The sequence below is a fragment of the Anguilla rostrata genome, chromosome 14, assembly GCF_018555375.3.
Source record: "Anguilla rostrata isolate EN2019 chromosome 14, ASM1855537v3, whole genome shotgun sequence".
Taxonomy (NCBI): domain Eukaryota; kingdom Metazoa; phylum Chordata; class Actinopteri; order Anguilliformes; family Anguillidae; genus Anguilla; species Anguilla rostrata.
The window spans coordinates 22,882,840-22,902,570 of NC_057946.1; the positions used below are offsets into that span (position 1 = coordinate 22,882,840).

The 19,731-nt window shown below is 46.5% G+C and overlaps 1 protein-coding gene across 5 annotated transcripts in view; it reads right to left on the bottom strand.

Moving 5' to 3' along the window:
* Positions 1-17,347, bottom strand: part of fubp3 (far upstream element (FUSE) binding protein 3) — a 33,852-nt gene extending 16,505 nt beyond the window's left edge. For 2 of the 5 annotated variants that reach the window (XM_064307034.1, XM_064307033.1), the window contains exons 1-2: positions 17,144-17,343; positions 9,420-9,531 (exon numbers count right to left, since the gene is read on the bottom strand). In XM_064307034.1, coding sequence (XP_064163104.1) covers positions 9,420-9,531; positions 17,144-17,242 — 211 coding nt within the window. In that variant the 5' untranslated portion in view covers positions 17,243-17,343. Of the gene's footprint in view, positions 1-9,419; positions 9,532-17,143 lie in introns of all 5 variants that reach the window. The other 3 variants (XM_064307032.1, XM_064307031.1, XM_064307036.1) reach the window with 3 other exon arrangements.
* Between the last annotated feature and the right edge of the window lie 2,384 nt (positions 17,348-19,731).

A 19,731-nucleotide genomic window follows, 5' to 3' on the forward strand; every position in this document is an offset into this window, starting at 1 on the left:
CTAAGCTATACTCCTATCTACAGCAGACGGAACCACCCCAGATGATTGCTCACAAAAAGCTAGCAGGGTGACTAGCAAAGCAACCCTTTGGGGGGCGGGAGCTAAACGCTACTGCAGTTCAAACCCCAAGGGCATAATTTAGAGAGCAAAAACCAAATCAGGATGGCAGCGCAGAGAAAATGGACCATTTTCACCCCCCCCCCAATAATTGACACGCAAATTTTATTTGCATGGCACCATGGGAAGTACAATTCACCTGACAGACAAAAGGCAGAAAGCAAAAGGGTCCAAATAAACATTCATAAAAGAATTGAAAGTTAAACATCCAACACTTTGTGTGCTGCAAATGAACCACTGTTAGTTACCACAGCCAGAGGGAACCCACCAACACACCACACCCCGCCTCCAACACCCGACGTCATGGGAAAACGCAAGACAATGGCCCCAGGCCTGAGTTTAAGATTCAGGGATAACCTACAGCACACACACTTACTCTGGGCCCCAGGGATAACCTACAGCATACACACTTACACTGGGCCTCAGGGATAACCTACAGCATACACACTTACACTGGGCCTCAGGGATAACCTACAGCATACACACTTACACTAGGCCTCAGTGATAACCTACAGTATACACACTTACACTGGGCCTCAGTGATAACCTACAGCATACACACTTACACTGGGCCCCAGGGATAACCTACAGCATACACACTTACTCTGGGCCACAGGGATAACCTACAGCATACACACTTACACTGGGCCTCAGTGATAACCTACAGCATACACACTTACACTGGGCCTCAGGAATAACCTACAGCATACACACTCACACTGCAGGTACAAAACCTTGCATTGCGTTAGCTACATTTGTTCCAAACTAGGGGTGGGACGACAAAACACTTGCCAGCAGTCTCTTGAAACCTTAGATGGTTCAGTGTACAAGATGGCCAACACCATTGATTTAATGATTTCTGTGAAAATAGTTATGCACCGGAAGTAACTCAGAATTATGGGATCCGAATAAGAGGGAATCACTGCGATTCTCTCCAATCTGGTCAGAAATGTACCATTTCGCTCAAAAACTTAAAATGTAATTTTGGAAATGCTATGTTTTCCTGCCCACCATCAAGAAACCCATCACGGGCTACATTTATTACTCTCTCCCGGTCGGAATGAAAAGGAAAAACGGATCATCCCAAATGTACACGGACCGAGGAGCCACTCGGGAGCAGCAACGGCGGGTTTGAGAACGGGATCGCTGACGACCAGCTGCCGCCCGTCGGTTCACCGCTGCGCCCCCAGACCACCCAAACGGGTGGCAGGCCAGCAACCAGCGCCTGGTTTTACCCACAGCACTCAGCGCTGTCACCGGTCTCAAACTGCCGCCATTTTGAACGGATACAGGACCGCATCTCCAGGGTAGGTCAATGGCATCAGAGGGCAGCACAAAAGATGTCCGAAAAACGTCCACCGAACCGAACACTAGATACATCGACACCAACTTAAAAAAAAACAATTATACTGCTAGCCAACAAGTTTCAACGCGTTGGAGTCTACGGCTTAATCAAACAGCCTGAAGTGGGCAAACGTTAGCCAGGCGCTTTAGTTACGTCCTGCTACCACAGCAATATGCCATGAATGGTACCTTCAGCATTTACTTTAGATACTAATGGCAAGAGCAGTGCTACGTTCCATCATCACACTACTACCAAAAGGCCATACCTACAGTGCTATGTTCCATCATTACTCTACTACCACAAGGTCATACCTACAGTGCTATGTTCCATCATCACACTACTACCACAAGGCCATACCTACAGTGCTATGTTCCATCATCACACTACTACCACAAGGCCATACCTACAGTGCTATGTTCCATCATCACGCCACTACCACAAGGCCATACCTACAGTGCTGTGTTCCACCATCACACTACTATCACAAGGTCATACCTACAGTCCTGTGTTCCATCATCACACCACTACCACAAGGCCATACCTACAGTGCTATGTTCCATCATCACACTACTACTCCTATGCCATACCTACCGTACACATTATATAGCCACATGTAGACTACAATCAACATATCGCCATTAATATGATGTCATAATTACATTTAAAGAGCATTTTTGTATTTCTGCTGCAGGTTAACTGCATACATTTATCTAGCTGAAGTCAGTATGATTATTAACTACATTTGATAAAGAGAATGGAAACCTACATACAAGGCTAATTTTGTTTGATAAAAGACAAGCACGGCCCACGATTTCTGAAACAAACGTCGTACACGGCCTACCCCAAGCCTACGATAAACGCCAGGCTACTTTTATCGGCTTTGGTGTGATGGCTGCTCAACCGTCAGAAGCGCACTTTAAAAAGAACGCAGGGGATCGATGAACAGTTTACTGGAAACATTTAAGTTGACGCTCTCAGCAGAATAACAGTGCGTGCGAACTGAGGTATCTGACTGAAACACTGTGGAGTGTAAATGCAGGAGAAGTAACTAAAAACCCTACATTGAAAACATCATTTTTTTAACTGGCAGTGGAACAGGTTATACTGCAACTCAATTTCTCAGATCCACATACCACTGGTCTTTATTCCACTAAAATGACAAGTCAAGCAGGTTGTGTGCCTTTCGCCGTCTGTCAGAAAAGCAATGAAAAATAGCCGTGAATGAACAAGAGACAAATGTGATATTATTGTCAGATAACTGGTTGAAATGTATTCACGTAGACGTATGCATATAATAGTTTAAACCAGTGTTTCTCAACCCTGGTCCTGGGGACCCACTGCCCTGCATGTTTTAGATGTCTCCCTGCTCCAACACACCTGATTCAAATGAACGGGTCATCATCAAGCTCTGCAGAAACCTGATAACAACCCATTCATTTGAATCAGGTGTGCTGGAGCAGGGAGACATCTAAAACATGCAGGGCAGTGGCTCCCCAGGACCAGGGTTGAGAAACACTGGTTTAAACTAACCTAATGAGGATATGTAAACAGTGTCAAACATTTCTCCTTGCCTGGCTTAATGCCCTGATCTCCTCTCTCATTCTCTCTCACCAACTGGATTACAGAAACTCATAACTGTGTGTTCTTGTTGAATGTGCTATGACAGCCCAACGCTGCACAAGTTGTGAACGTGTCTGGAATAGCCTGCTAAGGGTCAAAAGAATAAACTGCAGTATTCCCAAGAGGTTACGTCAATAGTTGTCTTATCTACGCATCATACAGCCCAAACAATACGACGTACGGCCTATAGTTGTGATGTCATTGGAACACTACAGCACTAAACGAGAAAGGGTCAGGACAGAAGTGGACACGTGCTTTTGGGGGGGGGGGGGGGCGCTAAAATTGATTCAGCTGATTTCTGACTTTACAACTCAATGTTCTGGGGGGGACTGGGTTTGTCACCTAAAGTAGGTCTGATTTCGAAGTGAGACTTTGCCGTTGTGCCCTTGAGCAAAGAACTCAACCTGCACTGCTTCAGCACATATTCAGCTGTATGAATGAATATTACGTAAAAATGCAAAAGCTGTGCAGGTCACTTTGAATGAGTGCATCTGCTAACAGCCAGTAATGTAAAATGTAATGTAAAAGGTTTTAACATTATCTGACAATTTGCTACCAATATTTATTGCATATATGCTGGCAGGTCAAGCATGGTTTGGCAAATATAAACCATACTCAATCGCTTCAAATGTTACACGCTACAGTTAAATATTTGCCTTTAATTAATAGGGATGGGTAGGAGAAATGGACTGCCCGATTACTTGTCCGATAAGTGCCTACTCAAGATTTATATTTTCACATAAAAGGCTATGCAGGAACATGTTCTCCATTGGAACTTGTTCTCCATTTATTCATGTGTCATATAGCATTTAAAAAAAGAAGAAATGCATTAAAATAGAGAATGCTTCTTTATCTAATATGAACAGATAAAAGCAAATGTATATTTTGAAACGCGTGTTTTGATTGCAGTTACGCTTTTTGTTGGTGAGCCGTTGTACCAGAGGGATAAGGTTCGAGGGGCTGAGCATCACAAAGTTTGAAAGCACTGAGGGAAACTGCCTGAGGAGAATTTACCGCCTCAATCAACTCAATGAAAACCTGCATTTCAGAATATGCGATTGCATTGCAATTAAAACGTTACTTACGGCCATCCCAGCAAATATCCCATACCCTATACCACCTCGCAACAACCACGTCTTTCTAGTACCTCAACCGAGTTGCCTAATATTAAAACGGTTTGGTTTAAGTCAAAATGGTCTCGCAGGTAGCCAGCTAGCCAAGAACGGAATTATATTCAAAACAGAGGCTAAAACATAGCCTAAATGTAGTAATGTAGATAATAATAATAATAATAATATAATAGCTTTATTTGTATAGCACTTCTCAATACAGGTAAAGTGCTTCACAATAGTCAATACAAAACACAGTAACAAATAAAAATAATAAAATAACATTAAAAATAAATTAATTTTAAAAAATCACCCATTAAACGCTTTATTATAAAAATATGTCTTAAGAAGTGAAATAAAATGGTGAACTGACTCTGCAAGTCTGATATGTTCTGGCAGAAAGCTATAACTAGACAAGCTATACTCTCTATACAGTGATTCATGGACATCAGGCTGACGGTGTTGAAAGTATGATATTGTTGACTTCCTTGCGCTTACAAATTTCCAGTTTACCCAGTCAAACCGAGGCGCATTATTTCAGAGCGGTGATTGAACTTCTGCTGGCGCTGCTCCAGGGTCGAGTGTAGGCTATATGAGGAAACGGCATACATGTCCCAGCCAATCAGAATCGAGTATTCAGCCAAGCGGTTGTATATTCGTTTTGAGGCGTGCAACATTCACGAGCTGAAAATGAAATTCTTTGTATCATGTCTGACACGGACTGTGTTTATGGACTCAACAGGCTAAGCATTAAGCCTTCATTATGATGTTAAAACTTGAATCCAGACGTGCATTGTTATGGGTACATCCATTTTCTATACGAGAGGTTTCACCTGGCCACGATGCGTTCTAAAAACAGATTCTTCCCCACGCTAGGAATCAATTTGGAATTACGCTATCCTTCGATCTGAATCAAAATGACTGAAAATCCCATCCCTATTAATTAATCACATAATAGCGCTGTTTTGAATGCTTTTGAAACTGTTCACATCTTAACATCCTGAGATGTATTGAAGGAACAGTAACTCAGTCACTACTTACGATTTTTGGGAGGCACTAATGTTTTTTACAATCCGGCTGGTCTGTCAGGCGCAAAAATGGGAACAGGAGGAAAGAGAGAGAGAGGGAGGGAGAAGAGAAGACTGGTACTTTAGAAAGGGCGTTAAAACCAGCATGCACTTACTTTACACTTAGAAAAGCACTACAAACAACGTTAATTTGTCTGGCCACCCAAAAAGAACTTACTTTAGTGTTTACGAAAAACACAACAGACAGTGAAAAGCTTACAGCCGCTACACACACGAACAGATAAGCACACACAGACAGACACAAACACAGACAGATACACACACACACACACAGACAGACACAAACAGATACACACACACACACAGACATACAGACACAGAGAGAGACAAACACACACAGACAGACACTGACAGACAAACACACAAACAGACAAACACACACAGACAAAAACATGCAGAAACAGATACACACACACACAGACAGACAGAGACAAACACACACAGACAGACAAACATACAGACAGAGACACACACTAACAGACATACAGACGCAGACGGAGACAAAGAGACAGATACACACACAGAAAAACGCACACAGACATGTAGCTACATTCAGAAAAGTGATGTCATGCCCAGAGTTGAGCTGAAGTGGATTGGCACGGGTCACTACGAGGGACAGGATAAGCTCGGGGGAACAGCATCGCACCGGGGGGTCTCCCGCCATCCGAACCGCAGTGAACGCGGACAGATCCGCGCGAGCCGCGCACGGCCACTCCAGCACGGCCGAACCGCACCGATGCAGACCCCTGCAAGCCTGTGTCAAACCGGCAACGCGAAACACAACGCAGCGCATTTCTGTATGTACCAGTAAAGCGGTTTGCCAACATCAATACTAGCGTCAATAAGTTTAGCCCCCCACGCCAGCTCCAAAATGACGTTTAAAATCATCCATAATATCTTACGTCTACGTCTGCTTGATATACACCAAAATGATTCTGGTCCTCTAGGCCCAGTGGTTCTCAAACTCGGTCCTGGGGGCCCCCTGTGTGTGCTGGTTTTCGTTCCAACCACAATTGTAATCCCAGAATTTCAACAAGCTGTTCATTTTTCTTGATTAGGTGCTTTTCATGCTTTTCAACCAAGCAGTAACACACCTGATTCCACTAATTAAGGTCCTTAGCAAAGACTAGTGGTTGATTATTAGTGTTTTTTTTGCCATTTTTTTTGCAGGTGCTCTTACTGTGGTGCTTGGTTTTGAATTAAATCTTTCTGCTAAATCCATATCAGGCATCAAGAGCTCAGCTGCCAAATACAGCAGCCTACAGGGCAGGGCTTTCGATTATTGGAAAATGGAGAAGGTGGACCGGGTAAGCATTTACTTTAAAGACAAGAAGCATCTCTTAAGGAATTGGCAAAGGACCTCAGACAATGTCACTTAAATCATTTAGGAAGTATCAGCTTTGTGGGATGCACATATAAAAGGCGGGCGCTCAGTTTCGACGGGGCGCTTCATGTACCCTCATCCTTTATGCAGAGGCGCACCGGCACACGCTGCCAGCCTGTCCCTCACCAGAGAGTCCCAGCTGAAGCACATTCAGATCATCAGAGGCTCAAATGGCTCCCAATGGGCCGACTGCACCCAGGCACGGGGGGGGGGACTGGTCATACTCACACAGAAATAAACAAATACAGCAAACAAACACAAAATGTGTGTATGCATCGCTGTGTCCTTCTTTGGTCGTCATTATTCATTACATTTTTTTCAAATGAAGCTTGGTACTTGCGTCAGCATTGGGGTGTGTGTGTGTGAATGGGTGAATGAGAGTGTGAGAGGGTGTGTGTGTGTGAATGGGTGAATGAGAGTGTGAGAGGGTGTGTGTGTGTGAATGGGTGAACGGAAGGCGTTCATTTGTGCAGTCGTTGCGTGAAAATGTGCTGCATAAATGCAGTCCACTTTACCATTTACAGTTCCGTGCGCTTCACTAGTTTATATTGGGACACCGGAGGGAGGGAGGACACGAAGATCGGTTTCCGGGGGAACGGAGGAGACCAGGTGGCAGTGGAGGCACGTTGTGTTGGGAATATATACACCCCCTTGTGCCCCGTCCTGTTCACAGGAGCATCGTGTCACGTTCACGACCTCTCGGCGCTGAGAGCATCTATACGGTCGACGGTACTGTGGAATAAGCCTGCCCAGCTTCTGCGGATAGTAAACCAACCACCAGTTCCTACTGACAATTCATCGTCTTGCTCATGTGGGGTTCAACCTGGGGGCTAGAAACTCAAGCCAACCAAATAACGTAAAGCATAAAAGCTAAAACTTTCCAGAGCCAATCAGGTCGCAGGAAGCCAAGCTCACAAAATTAAGGCCCCTTTCCAGACGATCGGGGGGTTCAAGACCAAGTCGGTACCAAATGGTATCCAGTCCAACCTTCCCGTGTCCTACATTTCCCATCATGCCACTAATGATTTCATCATCACTGTGCGACGGATGCTCATGGATGCACACGGGCAGGATATTCACACACAACACCGCAGCCTGGCTCACTTTATGGGACTGGAGACCTTTGTGAGAACACGCCGCACCGTAAACGCCCCAACACGCGCGCGTGTGCGTAACAGCAGGAAGCCAATCGCTCGCCTTGATTAGCATTAGCGACCTGCCACTGAGCTTTCACACCACCGGTCAACAGCCGCAGAGTGACAGCTCATGTTTGGCCCTTAAGACCGACCTGCTACTGAAGGCAAAAATAGACCAGCTAACCAGCAGTGTCATTACCATTTAATCTTTTACATAAGAGCCGGCCGGGTTAGCCAGCTGGCGAACTACGCTTTGCGTTATCCAACCACGTAGCTTGCTAGTTATATTACTTTAACAGCCACAGGGGAGATTCAAAACCAAACTTACCGCGTAGCACAACCATTAATAACAAGCTGGTATTTTGACTGACCGTAAAGCAAACACGAAGTGATGTGATGGTAAATACATCTTTAAATTTCTCTTTATGAGTCGACAAGACAAATGGGTGAGACAAGCTCACCCAGTGGAAAACACTTTGACCACACCTTTGAGAAAAGAAATAACACCCACAGAAAATTCATGACTTTGGAAGCCCTAGTTACCACAGCGGTGGCGTGCACTAGAGCTGTAATCAGGTATACTTCTTGTGTTCATAAACATCATAATATTTCATAGTTTGGAAATAGCAATATATTGGCTGCATTGAACTGGGTGTGAGATTTAGCCAAATAATGAAGAATATAGACTATTAAAACAGACAAGATATTCAGGTGATATTTCAACTATAACTGTACATGCAACACAAAGTGGTCAGTCAATCTGCAGTGGGGAACCCAGTCAGTCTGCAGTGCCAAACCCAGTCAGTCAGTCTGCAGGCAGTGGTGAACCCAGTCAGTCAGTCAGCAGTGGGGAACCCAGACAGTCTGCAGTGGGCAACCCAGTCAGTCAGTCTGCAGGCAGTGGTGAACCAGTCAGTCAGTCAGTCAGCAGTGGGGAACCCAGACAGTCTGCAGTGGGCAACCCAGTCAGTCTGCAGTGGAGAACCCAGTCAGTCAGTCTGCAGTGGGGAACCCAGTCAGTCAGTCAGTCTGCAGTGGGGAACCCAGACAGTCTGCAGTGGGCAACCCAGTCAGTCTGCAGTGGAGAACCCAGTCAGTCAGTCAGTCAGTCTGCAGTGGGGAACCCAGTCAGTCAGTCAGTCAGTCTGCAGTGGGGAACCCAGTCAGTCTGCAGTGGAGAACCTAGTCAGTCAGTCAGTCAGTCTGCAGTGGGGAACCCAGTCAGTTAGTCTGCAGTGGGGAACCCGGTCAGTCAGTCAGTCAGTCAGTCTGCAGTGGGGAACCCGGTCAGTCAGTCAGTCAGTCTGCAGTGGGGAACCCGGTCAGTCAGTCTGCAGTGGGGAACCCGGTCAGTCAGTCAGTCAGTCTGCAGTGGGGAACCCAGTCAGTCAGTCTGCAGTGGGGAACCCAGTCAGTCAGTCAGTCTGCAGTGGGGAACCCAGTCAGTCAGTCTGCAGTGGGGAACCCGGTCAGTCAGTCAGTCTGCAGTGGGGAACCCGGTCAGTCAGTCAGTCTGCAGTGGGGAACCCGGTCAGTCAGTCAGTCTGCAGTGGGGAACCCAGTCAGTCAGTCTGCAGTGGGGAACCCGGTCAGTCAGTCTGCAGTAGAGAAGCGTCTTACCTCCTTCATCCAGGGACCTTTTCTGGCCTCCATAGCCGTACAGAGAGGGGTCTACGACTGGGGAAGTGCTGTTCAGGTGGGACATCTGGTCCCCGCCCATTTTAGCTGCAATCTGAAAATCACAGAAAGGTCATTACATTTAAAACGCCAACACCAAAAGCAATGCTTTCTAGCAACAGGTGGTTGCACGAACGCACCGAAACACCAAAAAAGGGACAAAAAGCCAAATGTCTCTTCTTTATAATGTCTTATTTCCGTTTCCCAGAAAGAAAAACAGAACAGGCCATGAGTAATATCGGTTACCGGTCACACTTGCACTTTAACAACAGAAAGCACTGCCCATTTCCCCGCTGCGGATGGAAACTCTACCTAGTCTTGCCCAGCTGCGACATCAAAGCACGGAAACTAAACCCACTCTAAACGAAAGGAAACTAAACCCATTCTAAACGCACGCACAGGCTGTGGAAGTCAACGCCACGCAGAAATGCTAATCGCACCACCTTCTACAAAACTGTGCGCTTGCCAGATCCAATTAGAAGTTTGCATTCGGGAGGGGGGGGGGGGTTGATGCTCAAACTTGATACAGCAGGGGGAAGGTGCTTCAAACATCCTCCAGTCCGGCCCTTCGGCGTTTGTCTGGTGAGAAGTGCGTGGTTCACACAACGTTACGGAGAACTGGGCGCTCCGTTTGCCGTCAAATTGACACAGTTTTCGCGGCAATGTTAAGACACACAGCGCCCAATTACGTTTCCACACCTTCAGACGTCATCACACACCAACAGCACTACTCTCTGGGGGGGGGGGGGGGGGACAGACAAACAGAGAGACATTAGGCCTATACGTTATACGTATATTATAATTCAGTTTATGTACATTGTCATACGTTTTGTGCAGCTTTGGCCACACGTGCACTGAAATACTGAAAATGTATATGCCAATTAAGCAATTTTCAATTGAACCGAAATGGAGAGACAGAGAGTGACATTTACACACAGCACACGCGTACAAGCAGACATAATATTCACTCATGCACACAACACACAGATAGTCAGACACACACACACCTAACATCACTTACTGATATTTTTGTATATATTTTTATATTTTTTATATAACAAACTCACATTCTCGGATTCATTGTATATAGTTGTATGCTATAACCACTGCTTCGGCAACACAAGTGCCTATATTTGTCATGCCAATAAAGCACTTTGAAATTGAAAATTGAAATTGAGTGAGATAGAGAGACACAGACAGAAGCGAGAGAGAGACAGAAGCGAGAGAGAGAGAGACAGAGACAGAGAGAGAGAGAAAGAGAGAGAGACACAGAGAGAGAGAGAGAGAGAGAGAGAGAGACTGACTCCACCTCTCCCCCTCCAGCAAGCTAAAACCTTGTTTCTCCAGAGTGTACAGCTGGAATGGCAGCAATGCAGAAGCAGAGATAAATCACAAGCCCAGGAAAGGCTGAAGGTTATTGGAGGAGGACGTAAACACGCTCGGAAACCACCCCCCCCCCCACCCCCAGTACGACGGCGCGCTCGACGGCGCTGGGTTACCACGCAGACTTACGCAGAAAAACGTTTCTTTTTTTATAAAAGTCTGAACATACAGGGCCTGTTTATAAACACACTGCTCTAACTCAGTCGCATTTACAGGAACGGAAAAGCGAGCACACTGCAATATACTGTAAATACGTGAGCTTTTAAAAAAATGTTGCGCAATGCATTGTTTTAAAAAATAAAAAAAAACTGCAATATCATAAAGCTGCAACAATTTGTACATTTACTAATATATTCCAGATTACAATATCTCGGTAAATATATTCCCAATATATTTGCAGCTCAGTTCATTCTTGTCAGGGTCGATTTAAGCAGCCATGTTCTGAAAGCTTGGCTGTTGCTGTGGAAACTGATTAGATAAGAACCAGGGCGCTTTGCTAAAAGGTTTTTCCAAGGAGCACACTACTGCATCCCAAATGGATGTGCTTCTAAATCATTTTTCCAGGTGCTCCTAAAAGGAGAGCGCCGTGGAGCCCTGCGCACACCGCGACTGAGGCAGACGACCCGGCGTCTTCCAGGCCGCTGACAGCGCCTCCGTCACCGCCGTGCCCAAAACACAACCCCGCCCACCAGCCAGCCTCCCAACCGCCTCAACACAAGACACTCCCATATCTGAGAGCGCGATCGCTTGCAGAGCGCGTAACAGTGCAATGTTGGGTTCCATTTACAAAACACTCTGCTCATTCAGAGCCTTGGGGTGGAGTGTATGGGGGGGGGGGGTTAAATACAATAAAACTGGATAAAACTAATTTACCAGACCCCCCCGAGTAACTCCGCCCCCAAAGGCTGTTCTCTACAGGCACAGACCGAGCCCGGCTGCCAGGGCTCCCCAGGACTGGGGCTCTGTTGTGTCACGAGAGGAGCGTGACCCTGTCACTCAAACGGCCGGACACCAATGGCTTCCTCTCTCCAGGAGCAGGGCGGGCTTGAGCAGGCCAGGGTTCCACTGGTAACCATGGAAATGCCACAGGCAGTTGCAGTGAGAGAGGACGGGTGAACGCCTTTTACGTTTCGTTTAGGCACTGAGCCGATATCGCTTACAAGTGAAGTCAGTGTGGCACCCGTAGCATTTTAAAGTGGCAGCGGAGCTATCGTTTACCGGGGGACGGGGGGACGGGGGACGGGCATGTTTTGAGCGCGGTATGAGGCCAGAGGTAAAATGGGGCATGACTTTGGCTGCGGTCCCAGTTCTACCCACCACCCCAACCCCCACCCCCACCCCCACCCCCACCCCCAAACCAAAAATTGTTGTCGGTGGGGACAAGCAGAGCTTGAAATAACTCTTGATGCATTTCAATACGATTCAAACCAGACCTTACCATAAGCAGACCTCACCATAAGCAGGCTTGTGTACCACCAACAGGCAGTTTCACTGACCGGCGTCTAGTAAAACCAGGACTGGCTCAATCCGCTATGAAGCTGGGAGTGTCCGGTCCCTACCTACCTGCCTGCCTGGGCCACACACGTACATCTACCCAAACCAGCACAAATACACACAGAGACACGACTACCACATTAAAAATCCAAAGCACCGCAAACTCAGTTTTTCTGACCAGCTTCGCAGGTCGCTGTGTAAGCGATATCGGCTCAGCGCCTAAATGAAACGTAAAAGGCGTTCACCGGGCACGCGTTTGCGATCGAACGCTTCTCAGCGACAGCGACCGATAAAGGGCAGGATATCCTAACGACCAAAAAAAAAGAAATAAACAAACAACAAACTCAAGGTTCCAAAAAAAGACGACGCGTTGATCCGCCGGAGCAGCTGTCCCGTGACGCGCGTTGGAGACGCTCGCGGTCGCCGTGTTACCGCCGTCTCCGTGGCTGCGGGGGGGTGACGGGCGGCGAGCAGGTGTGCGACCTCAGCAGAACTTCGAGCGACGCGGCCACGCCTCCACGGGACGCGGGCGAACGCGCGGTCCTGACGTCACGCGGCGGCGGCGGGAGCGGGCCGGGGTGGCGCTCCGCAAAACGGCGAAACCGGGTCGCCGGGACCGGGCCAATCCGCTGGAACCGCCGGCGCAAACCCGACCGGCGCGGGGAACATCAGCGCCTTCCTTAAACCAGCGGCCTCAAACCCGCTGCCATGGAGGGCCGTGAGTACGCGGGCTTTCACTCCAACCAATTACTGCTGCCTTCATCCAGTCCAACTACTCACCCAGCCATATGCATTTAACTGCACTGAAGCACAGAATATGAGCAAGTTTTTATTTAGACAGCGTGGGTCACCATAGACGTCGGGTCACCATTAGGTGCAAACCTGCATCCCTAATTCAGCAAATAACTGAACTAATTATATAATCAAGACCTGAGGCTGGAATAAAAACCAGCATACACACGGCCCTCCATGGCACTTTTTCCACACGGAGTTTGAGACCACTGCTTTAAACGTTAAGTCACACAGAGATGTGAACAACCGGACATGAACTACCACAAAACGCCTTTCAAAAAGGGGTTCTGCTGCGTTCCAGAAGAGAGAAGCTGCCCTCGTTGGCTTGATTACGGTAACGTGCGTGCGCGATTGAGCGTGCCTTGTGCCTGTCCCGGCCCGGCTCAGCCTTCTCCTGTGCAACACGCGGGCCAGGGCGTAAAGCCGCACCCTGAATCGCAGATGTGAACCTCGTGCGGATGGACTCGACCCCGTCGGTTTACGACAGCCGCCCTATCCGCGTGCCGTACGGATGGTGGGCTGCCGCGGTGCAGCACGGTGACCTTTAACCCGGCCCCGAGTCAGTGGCCAGGGACGCCAACTGCTGGCACCGCGGCAAGCTCGACACAGACACGCAGGCAGCCACCGTTCCTAAACCAATCAGCCTTCAGGGCTGTGACACAAAAAAAAAATCATAATAAGTTCATACATGACTGTCCATCTCCCCTCATACATCAGGACCCATTACCCACCACAGAAAAAGGTGAAAAGCTAATTGTGACATTCTTTTTTTTTTGCCATTTTCTCCCAAATTTAGTCATTATACCAATTCCCCGTGTGTATCACACAGTCCTGGTCGATCCTCTGTCGGTCTGGGGAGGGTGTAGACTACCACATGGCTCCTCCGATACATGTGGAGTCGCCAGCCGCTTATTTTCACCTGACAGCGAGGAGTTTTACTGGGAGAGCGTAACGCGCGTGGAGGTTCACGCTATCTCCCCTCCCTGAACAGGCACCCTGACCAATCAGGAGTCGCCGCTAATGCAACGATCAGGACTTATACCCTCACCGGCTTCCCACCCGCAAACGTTGCCAACTGTGTTAGTAGGAATGTCTGACCAGTGCCGGGGACCAGTGCCCGGGTCTCAGTGGTGGTAGGCAAGTGCTTATACCCCTACACTACCCAGACGGCCTAACTGTGACATTGAGTCCAGCGCTGAAGCGGATTGGTCTCGGGTGGAGAGAGCCGAGCTGATTAGTTAATGCAACTTAGTTAAAAGGCACTGCCTTAATCTTTTTACATATTGAAATTTAGTTAAACTACTGAGCTCAGTTTCAAAGAAAACAGGGTTCTACAAAGAGAAATGTGGTTCTCTCGGTTCTACCAGTGCAGCTCTCCAACTTGGGGTTAGAAGGGACAGATTTGAATGTTGGCTCTACCCCCCACCCCCCCATCACAATTCACAGACACACCAGAGCACAATTCAGGTCGAACAACTCAAGCTGCTCTGTCAAAAAATGCCTGCTAAATGACTTGAGGCAAATATGCTGACCATTTTCTTAATGAAATTTAAAAATGGACATTTTGAGATCATTTATAGATAATTTGTAACTGGAGCTCTAAGCTACAACATAAAGAAAATATTAGAAAAGAAAGACAATTTGGGTGTGGTTGCTGGCTTTAGTCATACTTGAAATAAACAATGGTGTAGATGTACAATTCGTCCTATTCAGCTGCATCTGGTTTTTCATGTTATACAAGCTCTAACTCACAAACCTAAAGGGGCAGAGACAGGAAAATGGATTTTGTAAAGCAGAGGGAAACCGGGTGGTTGCAAGTTCAAATCCCAATCCATGATCCCATCTCTACCTGCAAGACTCAATGCTAGTGGGTTTGATTTCCAGCTGGGGCACTGCTGCTGTGTCCTTGACCAAGGCACTCAACCAACTGCTTCTGTAAACATCCAGTTGTATAAGTGCACTGTATGTAAAAGAAGAAAAGCTGTGCAAATCCTCTGCATAAGGCTAACATGTAAAGTAAATAATGTGAGTCTGCCACGGACCCTTAAGCATAACACCCATTTGCAGACAGTCCAGCTATATAACGGGTTCAAGTATAAAATAGGAGCTAAAACAGGTTTACATATTTCTCCAGTTGTCAAATGCAACCAATACGTAATATAGCCGATTTGTATTAAAGGCGTATAAACCAACTTACTGGTTGTTTCTGAACCTCAAAGTTCAACAACGGGGCAACTTTATCCCCATAGTACCACCCCGTCCGCCGCTAAAATTCATGTCATAACGACAGTTGCGCAAAATCCATGATTCAAATAGGCCTGGTATTTTGACTAAACTGACTGACAGGGCAAGGAAATTTGCGACCAATATTGAGTATATGATGCAATGCCACGACGGCTTCTTTTTTCTCAAAAGCAAAATGGAAGTTAACTAGTTGGACCAGTTTCCTCATTATGGTTAAATTACGCACCCATTCCGAACGCGAACTGGATATTTGCCATTGTGTTTCCCGGAGTCCAAAACGTACAGCCACGCACTTGCAATTACTGTTTACAAGGAAGAAACTACTTAGGACAGGTTTTAAGAACCTCCATTGTCACCAATGAAGATTTAACATACATAACACGCCTTAGTATCCTGGTAGTTTCCGCGAAAGACTGGGTAACTATTTCAGTGATGTTGTTGATAAAGTTGACAGAATTTTGCGGATCATGAAATTAATGAGTTTGGCCGTTACAAGTTTTTAAAGTGGAAAATAGGGCGCCATGTGTTGCAAGCGCGTTATCGCAACAGCAAACCAGTCGTTTGCTACACGCTTGGTGCCGAATCGGGCCTTGCGTTGAGCCGCCAGTGCTAACCAACAAACACAGGGTCAGCACGGCTTATTTAAAGTTTGCATTAAAGAAATGCACACGATGCCGTCGGTGGAATAGTGTCACCACTCACGTTAACTCGTTTCAGTGCTGCGTGCGTGTTCTGTTAGTTATTACATAGCATGGGAGGAGGTTAGCAAACTTTCATAATCAGACCCAGACGGGTGACTTGCTGTAGCATTCTTCAGCTAACAAGGGGGTCTAGGTTAATGGCCAATATGCTGACCACTCACGGCACACCTACTTCCAGCATACACGTGTTTTTTCAAACTTTTAACACTCTCTAATGATTTGTTTTAGCATTTTACTTCAACAAAGGCTTAGCTGTGGGAATGAGCCCGGAATAACCGGACAACTGAGCTAGCCAGGTTCGCTACCAAACCAAACTGCTAGTTAGCTTGCGCTAGCGAAATAGAAAGATTCCACTAAGACACCAAGCTCATTGGTCAGGTACCCAGCGGCACAAGTATGTGTTCGCCGTTATCTGGTCACAACGGTTTACGCTCAAACGGTGTAGATTGAAAACTTACTTCACAAATTAAATTAGTTACATCTTCTTGGGTGCATGCACATGAGACCAAGCTAAAAACTGGCGATATATGAACACCTCCTTAGCTAACTGGCTAGCTTATCGACTTCGTAGCTAGTTTATGAAACTAGGCCACAGCTAGTTTGCGAGCCACCGAGCGATCACAACTTCTGGGTCTTAACAACAGGTTGCAGTTTTTTTTAAAGTTGATCCCACTTCAACGCCCTGGAAGTTGTTTGTTAGCTTTGTAGCGAGTTAGCCAGCCAGCCATCTACGTTAATCATCTACCTATTAGCCAGCTGTTTCGCTATCCAACTCGGTAAAATTATACAAAATGCGTCGTGTACATTTCTTGACCCTGGGGTCATAATTCTGTAGGTACGGTAATGCAAGCTCAAACACTTCGATACTGTGCTGCCAGCTAAGTAGGTAGCAAGTTAGCCAGCATGATAAGTGTGTCGAGTGTGTTTTCTTGGGAGGGAGAGGGGGGGTTAAGCTATGTGGTTTTAAAAGTACACTCCTCCCCCCATTCCGAAAGGCCGAGCTCAACTCCCACCTGAATTTTGTACGAATCCCTTCCTCCTAACCGCATTTACCTGTCGGGCTCGATGTAAAGCGTCGGCGAAACCGTCTGCTTTCATTCCGGGCTGAGCCACCGAGGCCTGTCCCTGCACCAGCTCCGCCATCATCATCATCCCTACAGCAGCTCCGAGCAACGCACCACAAGGAAAAAAAAACTCCAGACCAGCGAGCAAGAAGCAGCACGCGCCGACCTCAGGAAGCGGAAACTGTCAGACAAGAAACACCGCGAGAGCCACTCTCGCGAGAAGGAGCGAAACGATTGAATGATAGAGCGTATTCAGAAGTCACGTGGTTTGTTCCCAGGGGAGCCGACCGGAAAAAGAGCGAGGGGCGGACGATGTCATTACCCTCCCCCTCCTCCGTTCTAAACTTATAAAATATCGTATTTATGGAAAGTATTTTTTTCCCCGATCAGGGACTGTTTTGGTTACATAGATTCCTAGTACTTATAACAATGTTCAATGTAGTTTTCGACCACCAAACTATAATTACTAAACTAGGTGAACAAAGTAGCTGAAGTGTTTTTTGCGATGAACATTTGCTGTGGTCGTAACAGTTAAATGCATTTTTATTATATTTAACAAGTAATTCTTGTACAAATGACGCATTTTTCAGTTGTCAAGTGTAGTTCGAACATACTCCGCCTGACTATTCTAATTAGCAAGATCTGTTACACTTCATGCAATGGAAGACAAAATGTAAAAAGGTTAATGAATATGGATGTAGGCTGTTGATTTCTTATTTCTGAAGTGTGTTTCATGGTCTGACTTTTTTATATGACAGTTATGTGTTGATGTAGTGGTGTGACATGAAAACAGACACTAGAATGCAGTATAAAACCTGCATTTCACTTACATGTCAGACCATGAAGAGCAGGAACCAAGATATGTCTCACCTTCCCCCCTCCCCCCGCCACACACACACACACACACCATATGCCCCACACATGCAGGCGACCTAGGCCAATTGGGAACAGATGAGTACTGCCAAATGTAGACAGAAGAGGAGAGGTAAATGCCAAAGTTAAAGTGGGGCTCATAATTGAGATGGCTTTGGTGTGTGGGTTTCGTTCTGTTTCTGTGAGTCTATGTACTGATAAACCACAGTAAACCGCTTAGAGACCTGCCATTGTCTGAGTTCCCGAATCTTGCCATTGACTAATCCCAGAATTGTTGTTTTCCAAAAACATTTAAACATTGGATGTATAACAAAAAAGAAACATATCCTTATAGTGATCAGGCATGCCACCAGGGGTTTTGGGTCCCATGAAAAGATTACATTACATTACATTTATTTGGCAGACACTTTTATCCAAAGCGACGTACGATAAGTGTATTCCGAAGGTCATTGGAACAACTACAAACACTGATCCAATGAAGTGCAATACTCATTATGTAACAGTTATTCATAGCCATGAACACATTAAGTCCAGTTCACACAGTAACTAAAGATCTCTCGTTGGGCCCCACCACCCCAGGCCACCCCATCCCTGCACAATTTTTTGAAGGGCCCTGTCAATCAAGGCCCTTGGAATTTGAATTTTTGTACCATTTTGAATATTTTCCAGAGAACTGATCATGGCCATTTTTCATCCATGCCATGTATTAAATCTAAATCTGCACTGTCCTGCGGTGCTACTGGGTAAATTTATGAGTGCGACAATGCATGGTACTGCAGGTCTACAACTGTCCTTGCGAACACAGACTGGATGCAATATGCTTTTCAGAAAAATATTACTCCACAGTGAAACAGACACATCAATACTCACACAACAGAGGCATGACAGACGTTGAACTGTTTTTTTCTGACCTTGTGATTGACTCGTGGAAACATGTGGAAACGTCTACACTGTCCCATCTGGCAGATGTTTGGGGTTTTTATTTTTTTACTGAGATGAAAATTAATTTTAATGCCACCAATTTTCAGGCCTGTTTATGCAAAACAGTTCCTGCATCCTGAAATCTTGTAAACCTAATATTCTGACCAAGAAATGACCTGCTGCAGAAGGAAAGTCTCAGGCACACAACATTTTTAATGTCAGGTCTTGTTACAGCAAAGTTTTTCTATTTCTCACAAAAACCCACAACTTGGTTTTGGAAATGCTTGTGCTATTGAAGTCATTTCAGCAACACATTTTTTTTAACCCGAAAATACTATCACTGAATTGTGCTTGAGATGTTATCATTGCGGCCGTACTTTAGATTTTATCAGCAACGGTTTGGCCAGGTTTTATTCATTTTATTCAGAAGTGGCACAAGAACAGAAATCCGACAATGGAGCGGGCGTCCGCATCCCCGCTAGTCGAGCTGCACGTGAAGCATCTCCCTGCGAGCCACATGTTGGCAGACAGCACACGCGTGCCCACGCTCGCACACGCTCGCCCACGCGTGCCCACGCTCGCCCACGCTCGCCCACTCTCGCAGCCCAGGCTGCGGGAAGTCGCGCCGATAAAATATGACTGGCTATTCCAAACTGTGTGGCGAGAAATGGGGGAAGGTGGATTTTTTTTTTAAATGACGTTGAGCGTGGCCGCGTGGTGCTCCCCTGCCCTTTGAGAAGAGATGAGAGCTGAGAGCGGCCATTTTCGAATGCAGGCCTGCTG